Source organism: Haliotis asinina, chromosome 15, assembly GCF_037392515.1.
Source record: "Haliotis asinina isolate JCU_RB_2024 chromosome 15, JCU_Hal_asi_v2, whole genome shotgun sequence".
Classification (NCBI taxonomy): domain Eukaryota; kingdom Metazoa; phylum Mollusca; class Gastropoda; order Lepetellida; family Haliotidae; genus Haliotis; species Haliotis asinina.
In genome coordinates, this window is record NC_090294.1 from 13,915,603 (window position 1) to 13,937,982 (window position 22,380).

A 22,380-nucleotide genomic window follows, 5' to 3' on the forward strand; every position below is an offset into this window, starting at 1 on the left:
GATACTGACCACCCGATCCCGTTAGTCAACTCTTACTACATGCATGTGTTGCCGGAAACTAATTCCACCCAATTCTAACCCGGATCTTTTACGGAGAACTCCAGAACAAGACTGAATCTAATGAAACGTCAAGAATCTGTTCTTTACTATGAAAGTACAATACCAACTAAAATTAAAATATGTTAGACATATTTACTGTTCGAAGCAAACTGTGGTCTCTCAATGACTCACAATTACGTTGAGTCATTGTTGATAAACATTGTAATCATACCCCACATGCGCATGCTGTGGCGCGTTTTGAGGTTGTATTCAAAAGCTGTGTATGTGTTGATAGCTTGTATCACCCTGGAAGTATATAATGTGTCAGGTTTTTATGGGTTCACACGGGACAGTTATTCGCTACACTTATACACCTAGGAGTGATTCGATCTGATCCAGTAGCTCTCAGCCCAACTGCTACACTCAGCAAAACGTTTAATTCAGATACTTATCATTCCTCCTATACAATACCTAGGACGTTTTATCGGCGCAGCTGGTGGCAGTGTTTGTTTTATTAGGTGCTTTATTGTTCGAAACAGATATTTGATCCGAGGATATGTTATATGGTATTGGTATTGTAGTTTTGAAGCAGTATGTTGCTTCTAACTGTATATAGCGTCCGATTAAATCAATAGTGTTTTCTCTTAAGAGCTATTGTTGTAGCATTGATGAATGTAGCACGTATGAATTGTATCAAATATACCCTTTTAAGCATACATATAAAAGCTTTTTCTATTGTTCCAACAATTCTGATATTGCACTTACTTTTCATGCAAATAACAGTATAATCGTAACGGTATTTTTACATGCATTATCCTGTACGAGTTTTATTTTGTATTGTCCATAAAGGGATATAAATATGTATATACTCTACCTAATGTTATGTGAGTGTTTACGAGTGATCCTCTAGTTGCCAGGATTTATCCTCTTGTTTGGTTTGTGTCCAATTAATATCTGTTTGTCTGTACTGGTGCCCGATATACGAGCAGATTAAATAGGAGATCATTACCGCGGGGAGACATCCTTCGACAATCAGTACGATATTATACAAATACTCAATGGCTAGACTCTTCTACGGTTTCTGATCGCTCCAGTATAATGTCAACTTAAAGTACAGAACTACGAGAATGCGTGCCATTTAATTATGAAGTGGACTATGATCGTTCTGTATATTTCATGTACAATGTTGGACATACGTTAATGTAAGTTTTTGATAACCGCTGTCATAGAATAACTGTGATTTGCCAGTATCCAACGATGAAACATACAGCTTTGTGGATTACAACTTCGTGTTTATTACGTTGAGCGACGTTTCGATCGTGAGAAGCCTTTTGTGCACGGTATGTTATGACAAACAGCAGATTAACGTTAACAAAGGTACACAATTAGAAGATGCCAGTAGAGAACTAAAACAGGTAGCACAGTCCCAAACTCCACAGATTTCTGCCGAAAGATAAGCAGCATCACTGAACCAGATTATCAGCTATGATCCTGTGGACCATTTTACCAACGTCCCTATCGAAGAAGCCCTAACAATTCTCCGTCGGCGTCTGGCTGGTACACTGAGACCAGTAAATGCATTTCAAGTCCAACCACCCCGCTAAAACCAAGTCTGATGTCATCTCAACCTTGACAAGACGCGCCAAGAATATTGGCTCCAGCAGCGATGAACTAGAACAGGAACTCAGCCACTTACAACACGTCTTCACCAACTTCAAACAGTATCCATCTAACCTAGTCAAGAGGACCATCGCCACCACGCTCCAGGACAAACCCAAATTGACCAAGCAAGAAACCGTCCCCATTAGAATTACCCTTCCTTATATTGGCCATACCTCCCATCAAATCAGCAGTCTCCTAAAACACCAAACGGGCATCGGCACCAGCTTCTGTGGCTCTCCACGTGGGACGAATTGGAAGTCCTGTCAGCCAAAATCCAGAACTTCACGAAAATGAAACTGTTGAAAGCCATGGAAATCCGTTGCCACAAACCTTTGATCAATAGCGGCCAGTGATACTACATACCATCGGCCTATGAAGAACTAACCAGACAATAGACTATCTAAGGATTGTGTCTATTTGTTGTTACAGTTTAATACCCCCTTCATCATTGCCTTCATCACTGGTGCCATTTGTTGTTTTAGTTCCCTACTGGCCTCTTCCCGTTATGTACCATTTGTATAGTCTATTACATGTTTTGTTAATGTTAATCTGCTGTTTGTCATAACATACCATGTATAGAAAGCTTCTCACTGTTTGGTTGACTTTGTATTCACATTTAGCTTGATAACGATGCAAGAATCTACATCAAAACGTCTCTCAAAGTAATAAAGAAAACGTTATAATCCACAAAGCTGTATGTTTCATTTTTGACTCACTAACTTCTAGAATGCCCATTAAGCAAGAGGACAGTGTCCATAAAGTAGTGGGTTGGTCATTTAGTTCAGTGTCAATTGAAAGAAGTTACACGGTTTATGTTTGACTTGCTCTGTTTGGTGCCAGTCATAAGAAAATGTTATCGAATCTGCACAGAGATTAACATCAAGAGTATCCCACGACGCCATTTTGGTGTATGTCACGCACTGAAGCGAGTCATTGACACTGACCACAAAATCCTTTTAGTCGTGAGGCTGTCATTAGTGGCGACTTATACTGACATGGAATCCCCACGGGAAGTCATCAGGATGTACAGATAGGAAGGATTTCGCCGTTGTGGGGATTATTGGACTTGTTAGTAACAGGTGGAGAGAAAGGAGCAAATCCACAATAACATGCTGAACCAGGTTTACTGTGTTGGACTTAATGAGAGAGTTAAGTCTTTCGCCAACCTTAACAGCATGTCAACGAAAATACTCTCAGCCAGTTGAATGTATAAAACCGCCCACGTGGTCGTAGGTGATTACTTTTTCTATCAAACCCAGAACACGAGGTATCCTGATGTGAGACCAGTTATCAAAATCAATGTAAATCTGATCCTCAAACAACCAATGGACATATTCAGCATAGAAAAAACGCATTGTCTTAGTCCAGGTTTCCTCACCAAATCTTACTGTAATGTAGTGTAGCGTCTATAGAGGAATTACACTTGACATGAATCATGTTGGAGTGAATCTAGCATCGCAGTGTACGCTGAAGCCATGCGTCTTCCAACACCATTAGAGATGTTTGATACAAATGAAACAATAAGACGATTTCGACTTCATCGTGAACACGTGTCAGGAAAACTGGGCCCCGTTTCACAAAACTCTCGTAAGCTTAAGATGTCGTAACTTTTCTCGCAGCATTCCAACTTCCAATGTTACAGTATAAGATGTACGAATGCTACGAGAAACGTTACGAGATCTTAAGCTTACGAGAGTTTTGTGAAACGGGTGTACGACGACGTTTCTTCTACGTCAAAGCGGTGGAGATGACACCGTGTGTCCGGCTCTCATAGCTGCATTTGGAATGAACATGTGCGGTTGTCACGAATGTGAGGCGTATTTTGAAGAATATCAGCCAGCTGCTTATCCGGTCCTGATTTACAGGTGAAAAATGGGGACGTTAGGCAACCAGTAATAGAGTTTTCCAAATAGTTTACAAAATATATTAATTTTCATCCAGTGGACGTTATCAGTTGTTCACTGGTCATGCGGGGGGATGGGTTGATGTACCCTCGATGTTTAATTCTTTATGTTCCCCTCGCCCTATTGGGACCAATGAACAACGTAGTTATCTTACCGCAACTTCAATATTGATTTTGAACTGTTTGAAGCATGGGTATCAGGTCGTACTCTTCAGCCAACCTGTATGAATCAAACGATTCGAATCTTGCATCTTGATGTTTTCCCGCAGGTGTTGCCCTAGTAAACTCGCCGCGGTGTAATTCTCCTTCTTAATAATAACAGGGACTATATTTGAACGTTTTGTCAAAATTTATTTATTGGAATGTGAGGAAAATCTTTTCGTAGCCATCGCTAGATTTTGCAGACGACAGAAGAAAAACAGATTCAGAGCTATCTCCCTTAAAGCGACTTGTACTGGCAAAACACCGATACTTTCCGTGCATCATGCGTCATTCAGTGTTATTCGAGTACTACCATGAAGTGCCGAATGACGTGCCATATGCAGCGGGGTACATTGAAACGTAGGGCGCTTGTTGGTGGGGTACATTGAAAATACTAAGAGAAAGCTTAGCCAATCAGAAAACGACATTTATGTGCGAGGTAAGATAATCTGCTATGAACACCACCCGGACAAACCTTTGTTGATTCATCTAACTAATAATATGCGTTAGAATGTATGGGAGCCAACATGGATTCAGGAAAGGCCAGTGTTAGAGATACGGGCGTTTGTGCAACGATAAATAGCTACAAGGTGTTTGCTTAGTTCGTACCATGTCATAGATTCTGCCACCCGGTTATTGAATCTCTGTGTCAATTCCCTTCTGCAGAAATAGTCGTGGGAAAAAGGAACATGTTTCTGAGAATTACCCACCTGCCGGTCATGTGTGTAGTGCCTCTCGCGGTTACCGGAGTCCATTTGGAACCTACACTTACCTAGGTTATTCACATCAAGAGCAAGGGTTATTCAAATGTAAAGCTAGGATTAGGTACATGTAAGGCAAGGCTTATTTAAATGAAGGGGATGGCTATTCGCATGTAAGACAAGACTTACTTAAATGTAAGGCAATAGTTATTCACATGTAAGACAAGACTTATTTACATGTAAACCAGTGGTTATTTGCACGTGAGGCAAGGCTTATTTAAATGTACAGTAAATGGTTAATCACGTGTAAGAGAGAATAATTCAAATGTAAGCCATGTTATTCACATGTAAGACAATACTTGTTTAAGTGTAAGACAATGACTATTCACATATTAGACACGGCTTTTTGTAGTGCAAGGCAATGGCTATTCGCATATTAAACACGGCTTTTTATGGTGGTCATTAACATTTAAGGTACGGCTTATTTAAATGTAAGGCATTATTTTTTGACATGTAAGATAAGGCGTATTTAAGTGTAAGGCAATGGTTATTCACACGTAAGAAAAGTCTTGTTTAAATGTAATGCAACGGTAATTCACATGTACGACAAGGATTGTTTAAGTGAAAGACAGTGGATATGCACATGTGAGACAAGACTTATCTAAGTGTAAGGCAATGTAAGATAAGGCTTATTTAAGTGTAAAACTTAGTCTCAGTACTTTTTGTTAGAACTCCACTACTAAGTCTAACAAAATCTAGTGGAAGGTCGCGTCAGTTAACCATTGAGATTGACCAGTCAGAACACAGCTTACCAAATCGCGAAGTGAATATTCGCACATGAATTTTTACCTCGGAACGGTTTGTACCCGAACGATTCCGAATGCTGTTTTCCATATTTTCGCTACCGGGTAATCCACATGGAGCACGCTACAATACAGTCAACAGTGAGTAAACAGTTGCTGAAATTAGCGTTGTTTGTCAATATTCCAGGAGTTCATCTTGCGGAAATATTAGGTAATTGTCACGATATCATCAGAAAACTCCAAGCATATATGCTGCAGGTCAAATACCTGTGTTTTACGTGGAATGTCTTTTATTGAGGGATCAGTGTTAGTGACTAGCGATTTTTTTAAAGTCCCACCAAACCCTAAACAGTAGCCATTCCCTGACTGGTTAAATCCGTCCGGTCTTTTCACGTTTGGTTGGGCGGTCATAGGTCGCTGAAAGGTTACCCGACGCGACCTCCTATGAGGGTTTGTTAGACTCAGTAGTAGTGGAGTGTAACGAACAGTATTGAAACTAAGTTTACTTAGACTGGAAATAACTGCGACATTTCATGGGGCCGATTTCACATCGTTACGTGCTATGAACTTTCTGAATGAATGATGAATAAATAAACAATGGCATAAAAGAACGTTTCCAATCAGATCATTGCACACATCCTATTTTGACAGGAATCTATGGAATTATTTATTACGTCCACAAAGAAATATAATAAATGAAGGTTTAACCATGTTATCTCAGAGGGAAGATGCATACATTGTTCTATTCACATGACAGATTTCATGTTAGGCGACGTATCTCAGTACTGCAGCGACAGGTGTGTGTAGGCTGCTCGTTGTTCTTGATAAAGCATGGAACGAATGATAAGCGCGTTATACCCATATGTCATTATCGTTAGGTCTCATATTCTATTCATGGGATTTGCGTTTGTTTTGATTTGCCGAAGCCATTATGTAATTGGACGAGTGAGTGAGGTTTTACGCCGCTCTTAGCAATATTGAAACCAATATTCTGAGATGCCAGAAATGGGCTTCACACATTGTACCCATGTGTGGAATCGAACCCTGGTCGTCGGCGTGACGTTTAACCACTAGGCTATCCCACCGTCCCGCCAGAGATATTCTGGTACTGTGACAACAACAGTAGTAAGGTCATCGATTAGGAACAGCTCCTTCTGTCATGATTTCACACCTAGGCTGAAGGGACCCTGGACAAGTGCAACCGTCTCCCCTCTGTCATGTTTAGATTTATTCATGGAGATCCAGTGGCAGAAATGTATGACACGAAAAATAGCTACAGCTTTCCAGTAATCCGTTTTCGTTTTTGTTGAGAAATAACTGCTCCTTATTTCCCTAGTGATGAACTACTGCCAGTCATATCATTTCGCAGATTTCATCGAGTCTTGCTGCTCCTTGTCCGGGACTGATGCACAAACGTTCATATCGTTATGACATTAGTATGCCTGTGACGAGAGGCCGTAACTTTACGGACGGACTTTGTATCCAGATCACTGTACAGCTGTGGAAATTACGTGACTATTATAAAGTTGCATTATGAATAACTAATATGTCTAAATATATAGCTGCTGCGTGAACTAAGCGCTGATTTAGTGCTTGTCTTGTGTTATATCCACGAGATGACATAAACATGCTGCTTTGTAACCAGGTAACAGACAACTAAGAAATTCGATGAGAAGATAAATGGCCTTGGACATGCCCGCATCCGCATCCACTCCGTGTGTTGTTTAGATTTGTCTCTGCACGGAAACATGCACACTTTCGATTTTCTCCTAATATAAAGGTGATGCGCGGTTATGTAAATGAATACCGTTCGATGGAACATAAAACCTCAAGTACTGAATATGACATCGTCTACACCGTATTCATAAACTCGTTCAGTCACTTGGGTGGATTGACTACGGCTTTTTCCCACTCAATCGGAATTTGTCCATGGTAATGGCGTTTGCGTCATTTGTCAGATATTCTTTTTATCGATTGTCGCGTTAACAATGCAGCTACGTTCAACTTTTCAACACAAACCCGTGTTAAAAATAACAGCGTCTGCAGACGCTTTCGCCGTGTCTATAAAAAGGTTTATTATACAATGTCTAATTTTACTATTTAAGAGGGGAATTGTTCTGTTGAAGAAGCTTCAGAGCAAAGCTTGTCATAAACACTCTGACAGAAGATAGGGTGAAACCCTTTGCATGCGGATACGCGCTCCTCACAGCGTCTGCGGTGGGTCTTTCTGCGCTATGTTTTCCAAGCAATAAACTTTCTACAACGCGTGCTGCTCCAGACGTATCAGTGCCATGTGTATGCCTGGGAGACGCTGAAGGATTTATTAAGGTTTAATTTTATAATTGACACGATCATGAAGAGGGAACCAGTTCAGGTTTGCGGAATTACAGAATTAACCCTTTTAATTCATTTTGTGGGTTGTGCTTACCTGTTCCAGTGTACCTTCAAGAATAATAATTTTTGTTCCAGTATAAACATATACATGCACACTGTTTACACATGTATGTGCGTGCGTGAGTGCGTGCATGTGTGTGTGTGCGTGTGTGTTGTAGGGGTGAAACGGTATACCGCACTATTAGCACAACCGTGGTATTTTGCCTTCGGTTGGGTATACAGTAATGTAATCCCCAAAGTCAGTATTTTGGGTTATCGTACCCTTTCTTCTGTCCAGGGGACGGACGTCTATATGGTGTTGGGTTTACATGTACTAATTTGATTGATTATCTACCATATGCAATCGTGCTTATTACGTTAGACACAAATGAATGTACTTGTTCCTATATGATTCATTTAAACTATATTTCCCGCCATACAGATACTGCACTTAATGTTCTGGACAAACGTGTGGTTCACTACTCAAAAGAAGTAAAGTACATACAGTATAGACGTCTCTAGTGTACTTTATCGGTCATACTGTGTCAGATTGTACCTTAACGCCTTCTGAGTCGTGCACTGGCTAACAATGTTTATACTTTTTGAGGATTATCGCGCATATGAATGTTATCACTGCCCATTTTCACAGATCGTGGTCTTCACAGTGAACACAAGTGCAAGTATACACTATTTGAATGCTTTTCTTAATTTGTCACTTTTGAATAACCTCTGAATAAACAGGAAAATCTGAAATTCCATCGGCCAGAGCAGAATATGTAGACTGATTTGATGTTTACATTAAAAGAGATTATTCTGTGAAACACTTGTGTATCTAAGTTATGATTACTCGAAATGAAAGATCGGTCTCTGCTTCGTTTCCTGGTCTTATGGGACCTCCATGTAACTCGAATCATACGTGCCGGGATTCTACAAAATGGACACAGCCGTGTTTGACTTCGACTAACGTGCTTAGTGTCTGACTATATTATAATTTTGATAGTAACAAACAAACCCATATACATTGAAAATGAGCCCCAGGGAAATCAGAGATTCTGCACCTGAGAAAGTTTAGACTTGCTTCCTTTAGGGCTTTAGCACTGCAGAGAGGGCTAGGCTGTAGGGCAAATAATCTGATTCACAGACTGTGAGGCAGAGCATGTTTGACTGTAGATTCCTCTCTTATAAGACAGTGTTCTTGGTACTCGCATATGCACGTTTCATTTAGGTCAGAAGTTCAAACACAGTGTTGGTTTTCTAATGATGATAAATATTGTCATCATTCGTTTCGTTTCTAATGACAAAAGATAAAAGCTGCCTTGACCTCTACCGTTATTAGATCCAAAAGAAATAATCAACTCTGTCTAACCACATATGTAGACCGAAGCAGACTAAGGTAACATACCTTGTGTTATTAAAGACATTGTCTTGAACACAATTGTGCAAAGTATTTTGTACATCTTCGCCAGCAGTGAACAGCAGGGTGTATCACGCTGAACAGCCAACATGTATACACATCAAAACAATATCTGCAACTAACAGCATCCCTTCTATACGTCACTTTTGTCATTCCTAACATAAAAGGCACATCTTCAAAGTGAACGTTGGCAGAAACCAGGACTATTTGTCAAAATTGATCTCACAATCATGAATAATATACAGTAAATAATGGAGCCTGGAAACACACGATGCCAATCGTTAATATCGACAACCGTTCATACAGAGTTAGCTGTAGCATCATGTTCTTTTACCTTGTCCCAGTTTCCAACACTCGTGTGTGTACTCTTGTTTGCCTGCTTACGTTGCAGGCCAAGACTTGCATAAGCAATACATTGAAAGATGTTAACAATGTTGTGTTACATGCTTCACGTCAATACATAGTATCATCTGTTTCATATCAAGACGGGATTAATAGCGAGATATACAACACAGAAGAAATCGATCAGATTAACACGGAGCATTGGCATTACGCGCCCACTGTTATTAAAGTTCTGTGTACATAATACGTCCGTTCCCTGTACATCTTATTCATTAGCGCTCAGGGCGGTGTATCATCCACGTGGAACTGATATTAGAAATAATATTGGTAATTAGCATTATATAACATGTGGTACTTACCTTCATCGGAGACAGAGTTGAGGTAAATCACTGTATATGTATGTATGTATGTATGTATGTATGTATGTATGTATGTATGTATGTATGTATGTATGTATGTATGTATGTATGTATGTGTGTGTGTGTGTGTGTGTGTGTATGTGTGTGTGTGTGTGTGTGTGTATGTGTGTATGTGTGTATGTATGTATGTATGTATGTATGTATGTATGTATGTATGTATGTATGATATAAGATATTTTAATGTAAAAATGCCAGAGATAACCATGTTAATGATCCTCTATGTATTATCAACATTAAATCATACATGATAAATCATTAAGGTTACTATTGCGATGAAGATTTGGGGAATCATAAGACCTGTCCAGCTGCATCGATGTGACAATTAAATACACTTTTGTCACGTACGCCATCATATACAGACGTTCCACCGTTTCATGTTTATTCATTATTCATTGATTAGAAACAAGTAGTAGACATACGAATGACACCGTATTTAAACGTCCCCGTTTATTTTCATCTCACATAAATATTTAAACAACTATGGTATTTAAGTGGATCCCCAGTATGGCGTTATCGATTCACTTTGGTTTGGTGAAATTCCACCTACCAAAAGTTCTCTGATACATATCAATCCAACAGTCATACCCTGAATAAAACGATGACCTTTTCACTGGAATAGCCACAGTTTGAAATATTCAACAACCGATGAGCGATTGTGAACAATACAGCGGCAGCTGATATTCAAACATATCCTCAAAGGTTTTGTAGAACGTGGTCGACAATACTTTGTATACCTGATGCCCCACGCTGCGAGGTCAGCGACAATCCCTATTGATTAGGTCCTTAGTCTAAAGCTTGCATGGTACTACACCACTCGTGCCTTCATCCTCATCTGTTATTCAATGGTTGTGTAAGGTCTGGTGATTTGATATCCAATTTCTTCTTCTCAAGGAAGTGTGAGGTCCATGTTCTTAAAGACAACATTCATCAGCCATTCTATATCCAAAAGAGTGCATTTATTTCACAATACTTTTCGAAAATATGACTCTGCTAGTCTAAAACAGATACGTGTTGGTTATGAATGCATGCTGTTTCTCATTATAGAACAATGTTCAGACATTAGTCAACGACAGCGTAAGATATGGATAGACTAGTTTGAATGTATCTAATATCTATCTTGTACTATGATAACTGCTACTTAAGACCTAACTGTTTTATCGAATCAGTAAACTAAATATACACAAATGCAGCTACAAGTTCATGATTACACAAGGAATCTACAGTCATCTACAAAAATTGGTAACCGCAGTGCCACAACGACAGATCTGTCTGGGGAATACCAGCGAGAGCTGCTAAGTGTCATCATGTAGAATCATAAATGAGCAAACCCAAGAAGGTCCAGGTTAGAATAGTGGCCTTCAGTACACCATGCTTGTCATACGAGGCTACAAAGAAGGTCTGGTGATCAGGCTCGCTGACTTGGTTGACATGTCATCGGTTCACAGTTGCGCACATCGATGCTCATGCTTTTGATCGCTTGGTTGTCCAGTCCAGACTCGATTATTTACAGACCACCGCCATATAACCGGCATATTGCTCACAAGTGAGCGTGCAGAACTCAGCCGACACACAATGTGAGGAACTGTTATTTCTGCAATGAAAGCATATTTCACGCTGATCAAGCGCGATGATGTATAAGGACGCTTCTCAAACAGGATTCTTTTAAATACCTAACGCCTCATGACTTCCACAGAGAGAAATACGAGTCTCATTGATATTTAAGGCTTTGATGTGTCTGCGAGACAGATTTGCTGTAACCACGGATAGGTTGGGGCATCAAACAATTTACCACTCAGGTAATAATGTAATTACGTAGATACATAATCACCAGTTCGTCTGGGCATCGTGTGTCTTGCCATGTACTGTTAGATTGTATATTGGATATCCGCTTCATTGGCACAGATGCGATGGATGAAATAATATGATGATATCACATTACCGTATCGTGATTATGTCAGTTCTTGATCCTTTATCTTCATAAAAACCCCAAGGAGCTTTGATAGTGATAATGGTATTCTTGCACTATTCTTGACTTTATGCACCAAATTTATCCTTTAGATTCCGCCATAATGAAAGAGGCAGGGTTAATTTAATGCAGAATGGGTGTCCAACATAACAAACATTTGACCTTTTAAAAGAACTTTCCAGTATTGGACATGTTATTACCACATTGCTCTCTGCATTTAAGACCCGTGAAGGTTCCGGGGTAGAATAGGCCCTCACCAACCCACGCTTGCCATAAAAGACGACTCTGCTTGTCGTAAGAGGCAACTAACGGGAAGGGCTCTCAGGCTCGCTGACTTGGTTGACACTGTCTGGTATAGAATCGGTTATGTACAGACCGCCGCCATATAGTTGGAATATTGCTGAATGCAGCGTAAAACTAAACTCATTCACTCATCATTTAATGTCAAATGTTAAATTAGTTGTCAGTAACCATAAGAGATAAAACATAGTTTAGCCATCCGTGTGTGATTCAAACCAGAAAAAGTAGTTATTCCTGATTAAAACTGTTCTTCGTAGTTGACGCAAATTGTGTGCTAGTGTATTAACATGTATATGCTACAGTCAGGCAATGTGTACAGTGACTTGAATAACCAGTCAGTGTGTACACTGCCTGATTCACTCAGTCATTGTGTACATTGTCTAAAATTTCCAGGCATCATGTACATTGTCTGATTAATTAATTAATCTGATGTTGCCTGATTAATTACTTATGCTGATGTTGTACTCTAGTCCCGCTGACAGCAGCCTGAGTGTATGTAAGATTCAATTCTGGTTCAGTTCAAAAGACCGGTTGATCAGTCTTGGTGACCTGGTTCTCTGTTACGTTCAAGTGACATCCAGTTCAGGTTTTAATGCAATGGAAGCGCCCATACAAGGAGAGAAATGTTTTAGGTCTCAGATGAACGTGGGTCATGATGAGTTAGTGAGATACATTTTACGTACAAAATTGGTCAGTGGGGTAGTCGGCAAACTATATGAGATAAAACATATTTTCAAGTTTCTTGCGTTTAAACGTATTTTGATCTGTAATGGAAAGAGGACAAGATAGTATCTCCATGTTTGTTTCAGGCCTGAAAGAGTACCTTTTTATGTCGGTATGGAAGACTTTACAAACCATTAAACGAATCTGTCTCGAACATTGTGTCATCAGGATAACATTACGCCTCACTATAGCTTTCGCTGCAGGGCACACCTACCATTTCCCGACACTTGGTGTCAACACTACTTGACATCCATTTTAATCATATGGTCACGATAAAGGTGAAAGCCCACAGTGGACTTTAAGCACAGGTTTCTGAAAAAAATGCAACAGATCTTAGAGATCGAGGTTTCTCTACTTTCTTTTCTTTTATATAAATATTATAATCTTTATGTGGAAAATACCCCAAACTCGTCAATCACGTGAACAGCTTTGAGCAAACCCGTGCATACGAGTGTTGTGTTTATCATACGAGAATTCCCCAGTTTATATGTTGAGCATTACAGCATTGTATTCCTTGTAATGCTATAACAACAGAGGACTTCTTTGCCCGTAGTGACCCTTTGGCATGCTCAACCTCAATTCCAAATTTCATGTTGATTATGAAACACGGCAGTGAAATATAGGCCAGTTAAATGCTAACTTGCATCAGGAAGATACCAGATGAAGCATCTAACCTTAAACTGATCAGACTCTTGTGGCCAATAAGGCACCAAACTATCAATCTGATGCGTTTCAAGACATCAGTTTGCCTGCAGCTGTAGTGCAGGAAGGTCGCTTGGGCCGTGTGGCGTGCTACTTTGAAGCTGACTGTCGCCGTTGCCGATCACATATATCAGTGATGAGGCTGTCGTGCTGATGTAACATGAAGTCATCTTTTCTGTAATTATGGTCTTCTTTGACTTGCGTTCGTGGAAAGAAATCCGAGTAGTTCGAACGGATGAGCTTGCAATCGCCAGCTTTGCTTCGTATTCAGCTGGCTGCAGATGCATGCTCTGCTTGAATGGATGTTATTAAACCTTATTAGCTCTAGAGCCCGAAAAACAACTTTTATCAGTGTACTATAACTGTATTTTTGGGTGTAATGGTCATGTGAAACTTTGTTGCATTTTATCATTAATTGTTGGCTAAATATGGCCGAGAAAATGTGATCGTGCAGGTCCGTGTCATGCCGGAAAGAGCAAGATATGCTACCCACTGGATTCATGAAGATCCTGGTTTGAACTGTGCTTGCAGGAAGGGGCGAGTAACGGAATCGGGTGGACAGCCTCATTGACTAGGTTGAGGCAGTTGTGTATGCTCATGATGTTGACCATTGTATCATCTGGTTCAGACACGATTATTTATGGACTGAAACCACATAATATGAATTTTGTGCGGCGTCAAACAACAAATCAAATCAAAACAAAAATGCTTTCCGTTCAGTAATCCTTTTGGCTTTTAAGCTTTCCGTTGCGTGATGTAGAGCCGTGGAGCATGTTTCTGTTGATAATGGTGACGTTTTCCATGACGTCGTTCTTTTTAAACCCATCACATTGTCGTTATATTCCTGTGTTCACAAACCATGGACCTCAATCACGGTGAATCTGTGGTTCAAACTCATATACACTGCAGGTGGGCAGGAAACCGAGAGAGGCGGGCTACACCTGAAAGAGGACAGCTGCGCATTTGTCTTTGCTGTGCCTATTTTTAAAACGTTCGATCGTCACGCTAACACGTTACACAATATCTGTTAATATTGCTAAAAGCGGCGTAAAGCCCAACTCACTCACGCTCACATCACTTTGCCATAACGTGATAATCTGTATCACCACTGATCTACACAACAATCACCTGCAGATATGGTGTTCTACCTTACGCAACCATACAGCTAATTATATTAGACACGTTGTACGAAGTTCTGAGCACGATGTAAAGCACGTTCCATCAGCCGATGGTGGTTCAGACGTTTCCAGACATATATCGACTTTGAAGTGTCGTATGACGTACTGCCACCGTATTAATGGATCGTATTGACCCATACATTTATTGCAGGACTGATGTACCGATAGAAATGCATCTTTGGGTTCTGTGGTGTCGCTGGAAACGACAGTTAGTATTGTGTATATGTAATCCGTTATGTTTTCCCGACTCGTAGTTAAGTACGATAATTGCTCACTGGCTTTGTGGAATTTATGGAATGGCATATGCATATTCAGTGTCGGATTACCAAGGTTCGTAATGTACACGATCTTTGATGTATTTTATTGGGCCTGTATTCATTTCCAGATGATCACAAAGAATGAATGACCAACCCAATGTTTTGACATTGTGTCATGGTTTGTGACGCTTTTAACTCCAGCAATTTTAATGGTGTTCGATTGTTGTGGTAGGTGAATTGTTCTCTGAATGGCCTATGTAAAGGTGATTCTGTTGTCCTTTATATGTGGTATGGATCATTAATGAGAGATGACATAAAATCTATAATGGAAGGACAGAGAGAGTATCATGTAATAGATCCGATTCGTATATCAGCTGTTCCACGTACTCTTTTTGGTCGAATATATATACCTTGTGTGTCTGAAATATTACTGTTTCTTCTCGGATATGTTCAAACGTCGATGCTGTTTATCTGGCTTGACTGACTGCTTGTTTCATGTGAAATGCCGCACTATATTCCAGCTGTATGACGCCGGTCTCTTAAGTAATCGAGGATTTGGGATACGACAATATGTGTCAACTCAGCCTAAACATCCAATCTCGTTAATTACGAGAAGCATGGATTTCTGAGGATCATTTCTTACCCGCATCTTCACGGGTTCACGATTGTTTGAGTCAAGTTTGGATGTTATTAAACCTTATTACCTCTAGAGTCCGAAAAACAACTTTTGTCGTTGTGCTTTACTGTATATTTGGGCGTAATGGTCATGTGAAACTTTGTTGCATTTTATCATGAATTGTTGATTTGCTAAAAAAATAAGCAAATCCTCAGAGGCGACTAACGGGATCGGGTGGTCAGGCTCGATGACTTGGTTGACACATGTCATCAGTTCCCAGTTGCGCAAATCGATGCTGATGCTGTTGATCACTGGATTGTCTGATCCAGACGTAAAATAGGATACTAAAATCCAGCCCGTTTCTCGCTCCAACAATATCAATATTCCAGCAACATCACAGTGAGGTACACCAGAAATGGGCTTCACGCTTTGCAACCACGAACTCTGGTCTTTGGCGTGACACTTTACTAAGTTGGCAACTCTCTCTCTTTCTTTCTCTCTCTCTCTCTTTCTGCCGTTGCAGAATTCCGGGGTAACTATATCACTACTTGCTTCATTGTAGTCCTGGAGGCTGGTTACAGAGACTATATTGTTTTAGCTACACCTGCGAAATCAGATATTGTATTCAATACTTTTAGAAAAAAAGACCAGTGCGGTCGGGTAGCCTGGTGGTTAAAGCGTTGTCTCGTCACGCCGAGGACCCGTGTTGGATTCCCCTCATGGGGACAATGTGTGACGCCCATTTCTGCCATCCTCCGCAGGGAATATTGCTAAAAGCGGCGTAAACAAGCTCACTCACTATGAATATAATCAACCACAACATACTTTAGGTGGACAACGTATTTCATTTTCAACAGTCTTAATTGATTATATTCGCATTGATGCGCCATTATCCACATTGCAAAGTATACTCGTTTCATATGGCCACATACTCGTTCCATACATGTACACTTCTCCAAGCGTCTATACTTCCATCCAGTATATTTCCGTCTCAGCGCGACGCATAATGATACCTCAACTGCAATACATTACGCCTAAATGTAAATACCATCTAGCTCTCGAAAGACGTAAGAAAGATTTACACAAAATCCTACCACAGGATCACATTCATCAGCATTATAGTTCAGCATCTAGGGAATCATGTTTGATGAATGAAATTACGACTGATCAAGACTCGTCCGGACCCTAATTCGAGCCTAGGTGCTGTACTAGGATATCGAATGTGCTTTGATTAACACAGTATTACGGTTAATTCCGTCCACCACAAAAAGCAACGACTGCTCATTTCACTCACGTGTAATTATATTGTCATTTACGTTTCCCATGTAATGTATTTCTGTCTTAAGGTAAAGCATTACTTTTTTGTGTTATCGTGAGTCTGACTTTATCCTTTCGCTACCATTGTGAGATATATGTCGTTAATTTTTCATCATGAGAGCGTAGTCGTAAAAGGCACATTACTAGACCCATTACATGTAATAAGATAAACTTGGGTACGTTTCCTTTGTAAGTGCAGTCGTAGGTTTTCCTTTGAAATTACAGAATTAGATGGACTTCCATTTAAGAAGAAAAATTATATATGGTTATCATTTGTGCAAAAGCTACTTCAGCAGACACAGTGATTGTCACTTTAGTCGTGAGATCCAGCATTGTAGGAACTCAAAGTACATGTGCATAAGTGTACTTTATAAAATACGTTCAAGTCAGTTTAGGTACACTGATAGGCACGTATTTTAAGAGAGCGTGAAGATTTGTTTTTTGTGTCCTTCCGAGACAATTTAGATATCACTTCATCTTTGATATTTAAAATATTTTAAAAGGCACTGTTATGACGTGCTTCACTATCATGCACATTTTCGTCAATAATTCGTCAGATTTGGCAGTGACAGGCTGCATTGTATATTCTGATGACCCAGTCACTGCACAAAAGTCATGTGAGATCTTTGCGAGCTGGTGATTCTAGAAAATGCGCACATGCCGCGTACAGATTGCAGTTCCTAGAACGCAGCATACTTCACGTTTCATGTTTGTTCGTTGTTTATTCGGTAATATTCAAGCAATATGACGGCGATATTTCAATACTCGAATCTAGACCAGACAACCCAATGATTGACATCATGAGCACCAATCAACGGAATTGGGACACTATGACATGTGTGAGCCAAGTCAGCAAGCCGATCCGTCAGTCGCCTCTTACGATAATGATTTTTCATTCCATGCATACTTCATCTTTCAACTCATTAAATAATGCCTTGCTTCTTATTTTCCAGAAACAGAGCAGCAGCCTTGACCTGCGTGGCCCCCTTGGAATGTGGAAGTCACATTTAGAGAGATTTAGATCTCGAGGTTTGTACATCAGCTGGCAATAAACAAACGCTTCTAACTGTGTGTGGTGCCTGAGCTAACCCCTCACAATGTGTGATCTAGGCGAAGACGTGGTCAGCACGTATCTTCAGAACAACCCAGAGTTCCTCACACGCTGGCTATCTGAACATGGAACAGCCGAACAACTTCAAGCAGTTGCTGGCAAACTTACGGAAGAGAGCTCTGAAAGTGTTCGACCAAGCCTACCAAATTTCACCCAAGTGGCCAAGAATTCAATTACAGGTAGCATCTTTAAACAGTATCTTGAAGGATCAAGGGCAAGAAAGACTTCTATCAAGAAAGACCGGAACTCACTTCAACACATGTCCGAGGAGGATATATTCATGGAGCTGATTCGAGACATTTCTAGTGAGTTGGACGTCAACGTTCTTTGCCACAAGATCCTTCAAAACGTCAACATTCTTACCAACAGTGATAGAGGAAGTTTGTTTCTTGTTCGTGGATCCAGAGACAATCGTTACCTGGTGTCTAAGCTGTTTGATGTTACCAATACATCTACACTGGAGGAGTCAATTCACACGTCTGACAATGAGATCAAGGTGCCTTTTGGGAAAGGAATAGCCGGCCACGTGGCCCAGTCCAAAGATACTGTCAACATAACAAATGCCTACGAGGTAAGTGCAATAATTAAAGTCGAATTTGATTTAATCTTTGCATATTTTATGCTTCGGTGTATGGAACAGGGTATTATATAATATTTACTAACACGTGGTACTGTATACGAAAGATATCAGCGAGAATACGTGCATTCGATTGATGCTGCTACACCTTGTATAGCATCTAACTTACATGTATGTATCAGATTTCAGCTCCAGGGAATAACTGACAGTGTATTTGGGGTAATAATATTTAGGTGAATTTGATTATATCTAGGGTCGTTGAAGTGTCCAGAGAAATGACATGACACATAGGCCATTTTAGGATTCCAAATAGTATAATGTTATAACATGTCTTACTCCATTTGTGGCATGTGTGACAAACACATGAAACGGCACTCAAAGTCAACACCTGGAAAGTAATCACGACATCCCTCTTTGATGTCATAGGAAAACCCAAGTGACGTCGGTCGGTCGGTCGTGAGTGAGCTTAGTTTTACGTCACACTCAGCAATATTCCAGCTATATGGCGGCGGTCTGTAAATAATCGAGTCTGGACTAGACAATCCAGTGATCAACAACAAGAGCATCTACTCTGCGCAAATGGGAACTGATGACATGTGTCAACCAAGTCATCGAGCCTGACCACCCGATCCTGTTAGTCGCCTCTCACAACAAGCATAGTCGTCTTTTATGGCAAGCATGGGTTGCTGAAGGCCTATTCTACCCTAGGACCTTCACGTGTCACGTCGGTCTTGAATTTGACACTTGCTGACACCCACGAGTTTGTACTGACCGTCCAGGATTATCTTAGGGTAGGACCCGAGATCAGAAACGTCGCTTGTCATGATGAAATGGCAGTTAAGGCATTAATTCCCTCTCTGTTATCCGTGATCCCTTGAAGATCTGGGACTAGGCTGCAGCAGCTCATGCTTATGGGGCGATGGGATCGAGAGGTCAAGCTCTTTATCAGGTGCCGAGCAGGGCGTTAAGAACAAACAAGACTCTTTAATCCCTATCCTTTGTATGGTCACGTCAGCAGGTCACTCTAATATCCTAATCTGTTCAGCTGATTATCCCATTACATGTTGTCAAGTCCACCGACTGTTAGGTAAAGGTCATTGCTTCTTGTAAAAGTGTGAGGGTCAAAACACCAAGATGTAACAAATCAACGTGATTTGTTTCGTTGGTGGCAATCACAGCCTTAGTTGGACAAAGACTTGTATATTACAGCATCATAACAAATCGTAGTTTTAACCATCACAAATCACAGACTAGCTGTTTAGAACCGCACAGCTGTTTTGGAAATTTTGTGTGTCAGGATTAAGTCTGATAGATATTGTACGACAGGAGGTGAGAAGAAAACTGCTTAGTGTTTTATCTACTTAAACTTATAGTTTAATTTTTCAAGACAGACACAGGTTGTTGGCTCATAGGGTTCACAACTCGTCATCTCGAGGCCAGTACACTGTGGTGGCGCGGAATCAGCTGCCATGTCAAATCTGAAAACAAACTACCATGTCTTCACTTAAACTATTTACATGAAGCCGTTCACCATACACTTTCAAATATCTCCCAAATGCACAAGCACATACTCATATACCACTGAAATGGTGATGATAATGCATCTCCTCGAAGAGCCTAGCGTATTCCCTACCCGTCTAAAACACATAGAAAGGCAAGGCAATTTTTCACCTTAAATCCACACGGAAAACATGGTGCAGGTCACAAAAGGATAATGCATGGACAAGCTCCTAGCATCCCCTCATACTAAATGGAATGCTGATGCTGATTAATTCTCCCAAATTGCTACACCAGGCGGAGCTTTTAAGCAAGGATACTTTAGATAAATCTAAATTGTTTTAAAGTCCTAAGAGGTTGACGTAAGGACATTTATTCAGATTCCTAATGGACAAACACAACATAGTGCTCGAAGCGAATGTGCAAAACCATCAACCGATGAGCATCAACTAATACAAATGCTTGGAGAACTGCACCGAGCCTCGTTGTGGAGATGAAAAACGACAGCAGTCCAGGGATTTAAAACATCCTTGGGTGATGAGATTCTCAGATTGCGGATAGCATCCGGTCGGAGTCAAAGGATACTCATCAGGTTGTGCTCAAAGAAAGACCAGCATCTGAAGGTTTCTATTAAAGTTGTTTGAGCTCAAAAGGGAAAGGACACTTTTAGATCACTCAGAGACTAGTGATATTGGTTGAAATCGGTAGGAGAAGCTCTTCCCCAGGTCCCCGACACTAATTACAACGAATAACAATACATTATGTTTAGATTATCTCTATATTTGGTTTCGGTTCGTGAACTGAAGCGGCGTGTTTTAGAAGTAGGGGAGACATTAAAGGTGTATCTTTCGGGATATTGTTTAACACACATTTCTTTTATACGTGTATATAAGCGGTGGTGTGAGTTAGAAACATAATTTGACTAAACAGAGACCCTTCAGTCTGCGGGAATGAATTCGTATGTGATAGAGGTTATGTAGCATTTGGAAACAAACCATTTGACATTCAAGGTCCTAATCATTAGAAGACGTCGCATGAAAACGTGGGCGCAAGTAATGGATGATTATGTTCTTTAATGTACTGTTATAGCGGCGTTTCAGTATCTGCTCTTTTAGTTCACCAGGTCTTTACAGAAATTTGACAAAGGTAAGTAGAAAGGGCTTTTTGTCGATATTTACGTGTACTTCATGGCCCGAAATGAAAAAAACATATACACTTCCTTGTAAATAAGAACGAGAAATTCAATTTCGAGAAAATGCTAGTAATAAACTAATAATAGTTTACGATTCTTGGAAAACAAGGCTAGAAATGTGGTCGTTTTTGTGTTTGTGACATCGCCAAAGGCCAAATGAGCACATCACGTACTCAACGAAGCAAAACAAGAACAGATTAACCAATTTAGAACGGATCGGTAAAACTTTCATACGCGATTACCCTCGAAGGGAGAATAGGTCGTTTTTGCAAAAACTGTCGCAAATAAAGTTAACTGAAAGAGGCTTTCACCATCGATTAAGAAGGCATAAACTAGGAAACATGCCATCTTTGGACATGTGAAGAACACGTGTACAGGCACGTTTGCAGGTATACACCAGAAGTTTGATAATCGTTAACCAGCGTAGTTGAACTGGTGAGACAGAAAACAAAGCTTGTACTGAGGTTACGTATTATGTTGGAGCTATTTTAATGGCCATGTTGTTTATTGATTAGCCGTTTCAGTATATAGAGCGGGAAACAGATACTTAAACAGAGAATAACAATACTACTCAGTGGAACGTAAATACAGCAAAACCGTGTAAGACCAACTGTTGTTCTTATTATCACCCAGGCAACGTGCACTCGGGGAATTCTGACAGGTGTTTTGATCTATTGTGAGGTCTTCACAAGACGGCAACTTGTGAGCTATGATCACTTTTTCAGGCGGGTTCGTAAACCCGAACATATTCCGATGATGTTTTTAAACCTTACGTTCGCAAAACGTGCTCAGTGACGATAGACAGAAGTAACTTGTTTAATATAAATGAAAGTATATTTTTTGTTCAATAAGATTATTTTTCACGGCGTATATCGGTGATCAAGAGTATGCTAACTTGTGATGTACAATTTACGATAAGTTAAGACTGGAAACTATGTGCAAAGGCATTCATTCTGAAACCAACAAGACTCTTTGGGGTTATATACAAAATTGAACTTATGTATTTATGTATTTACCTATCACCTATTTGATAGGCGTATGGCACGAGTGTGCACCCTGGTTAGAATTGTGCAAGTAGGTTTTCTTG

At 40.2% G+C, this 22,380-nt stretch overlaps 1 protein-coding gene across 3 annotated transcripts in view; it reads left to right on the plus strand.

Moving 5' to 3' along the window:
* Positions 1-22,380, plus strand: part of LOC137264871 (cGMP-specific 3',5'-cyclic phosphodiesterase-like) — a 135,860-nt gene that overhangs the window by 74,509 nt on the left and 38,971 nt on the right. For all 3 annotated transcript variants that reach the window (XM_067800218.1, XM_067800216.1, XM_067800217.1), the window contains exon 3: positions 17,870-18,598. In XM_067800218.1, the coding sequence (XP_067656319.1) occupies positions 18,014-18,598 (585 nt within the window). In that variant the 5' untranslated portion in view covers positions 17,870-18,013. The remainder of the gene's footprint in view (positions 1-17,869; positions 18,599-22,380) is intronic.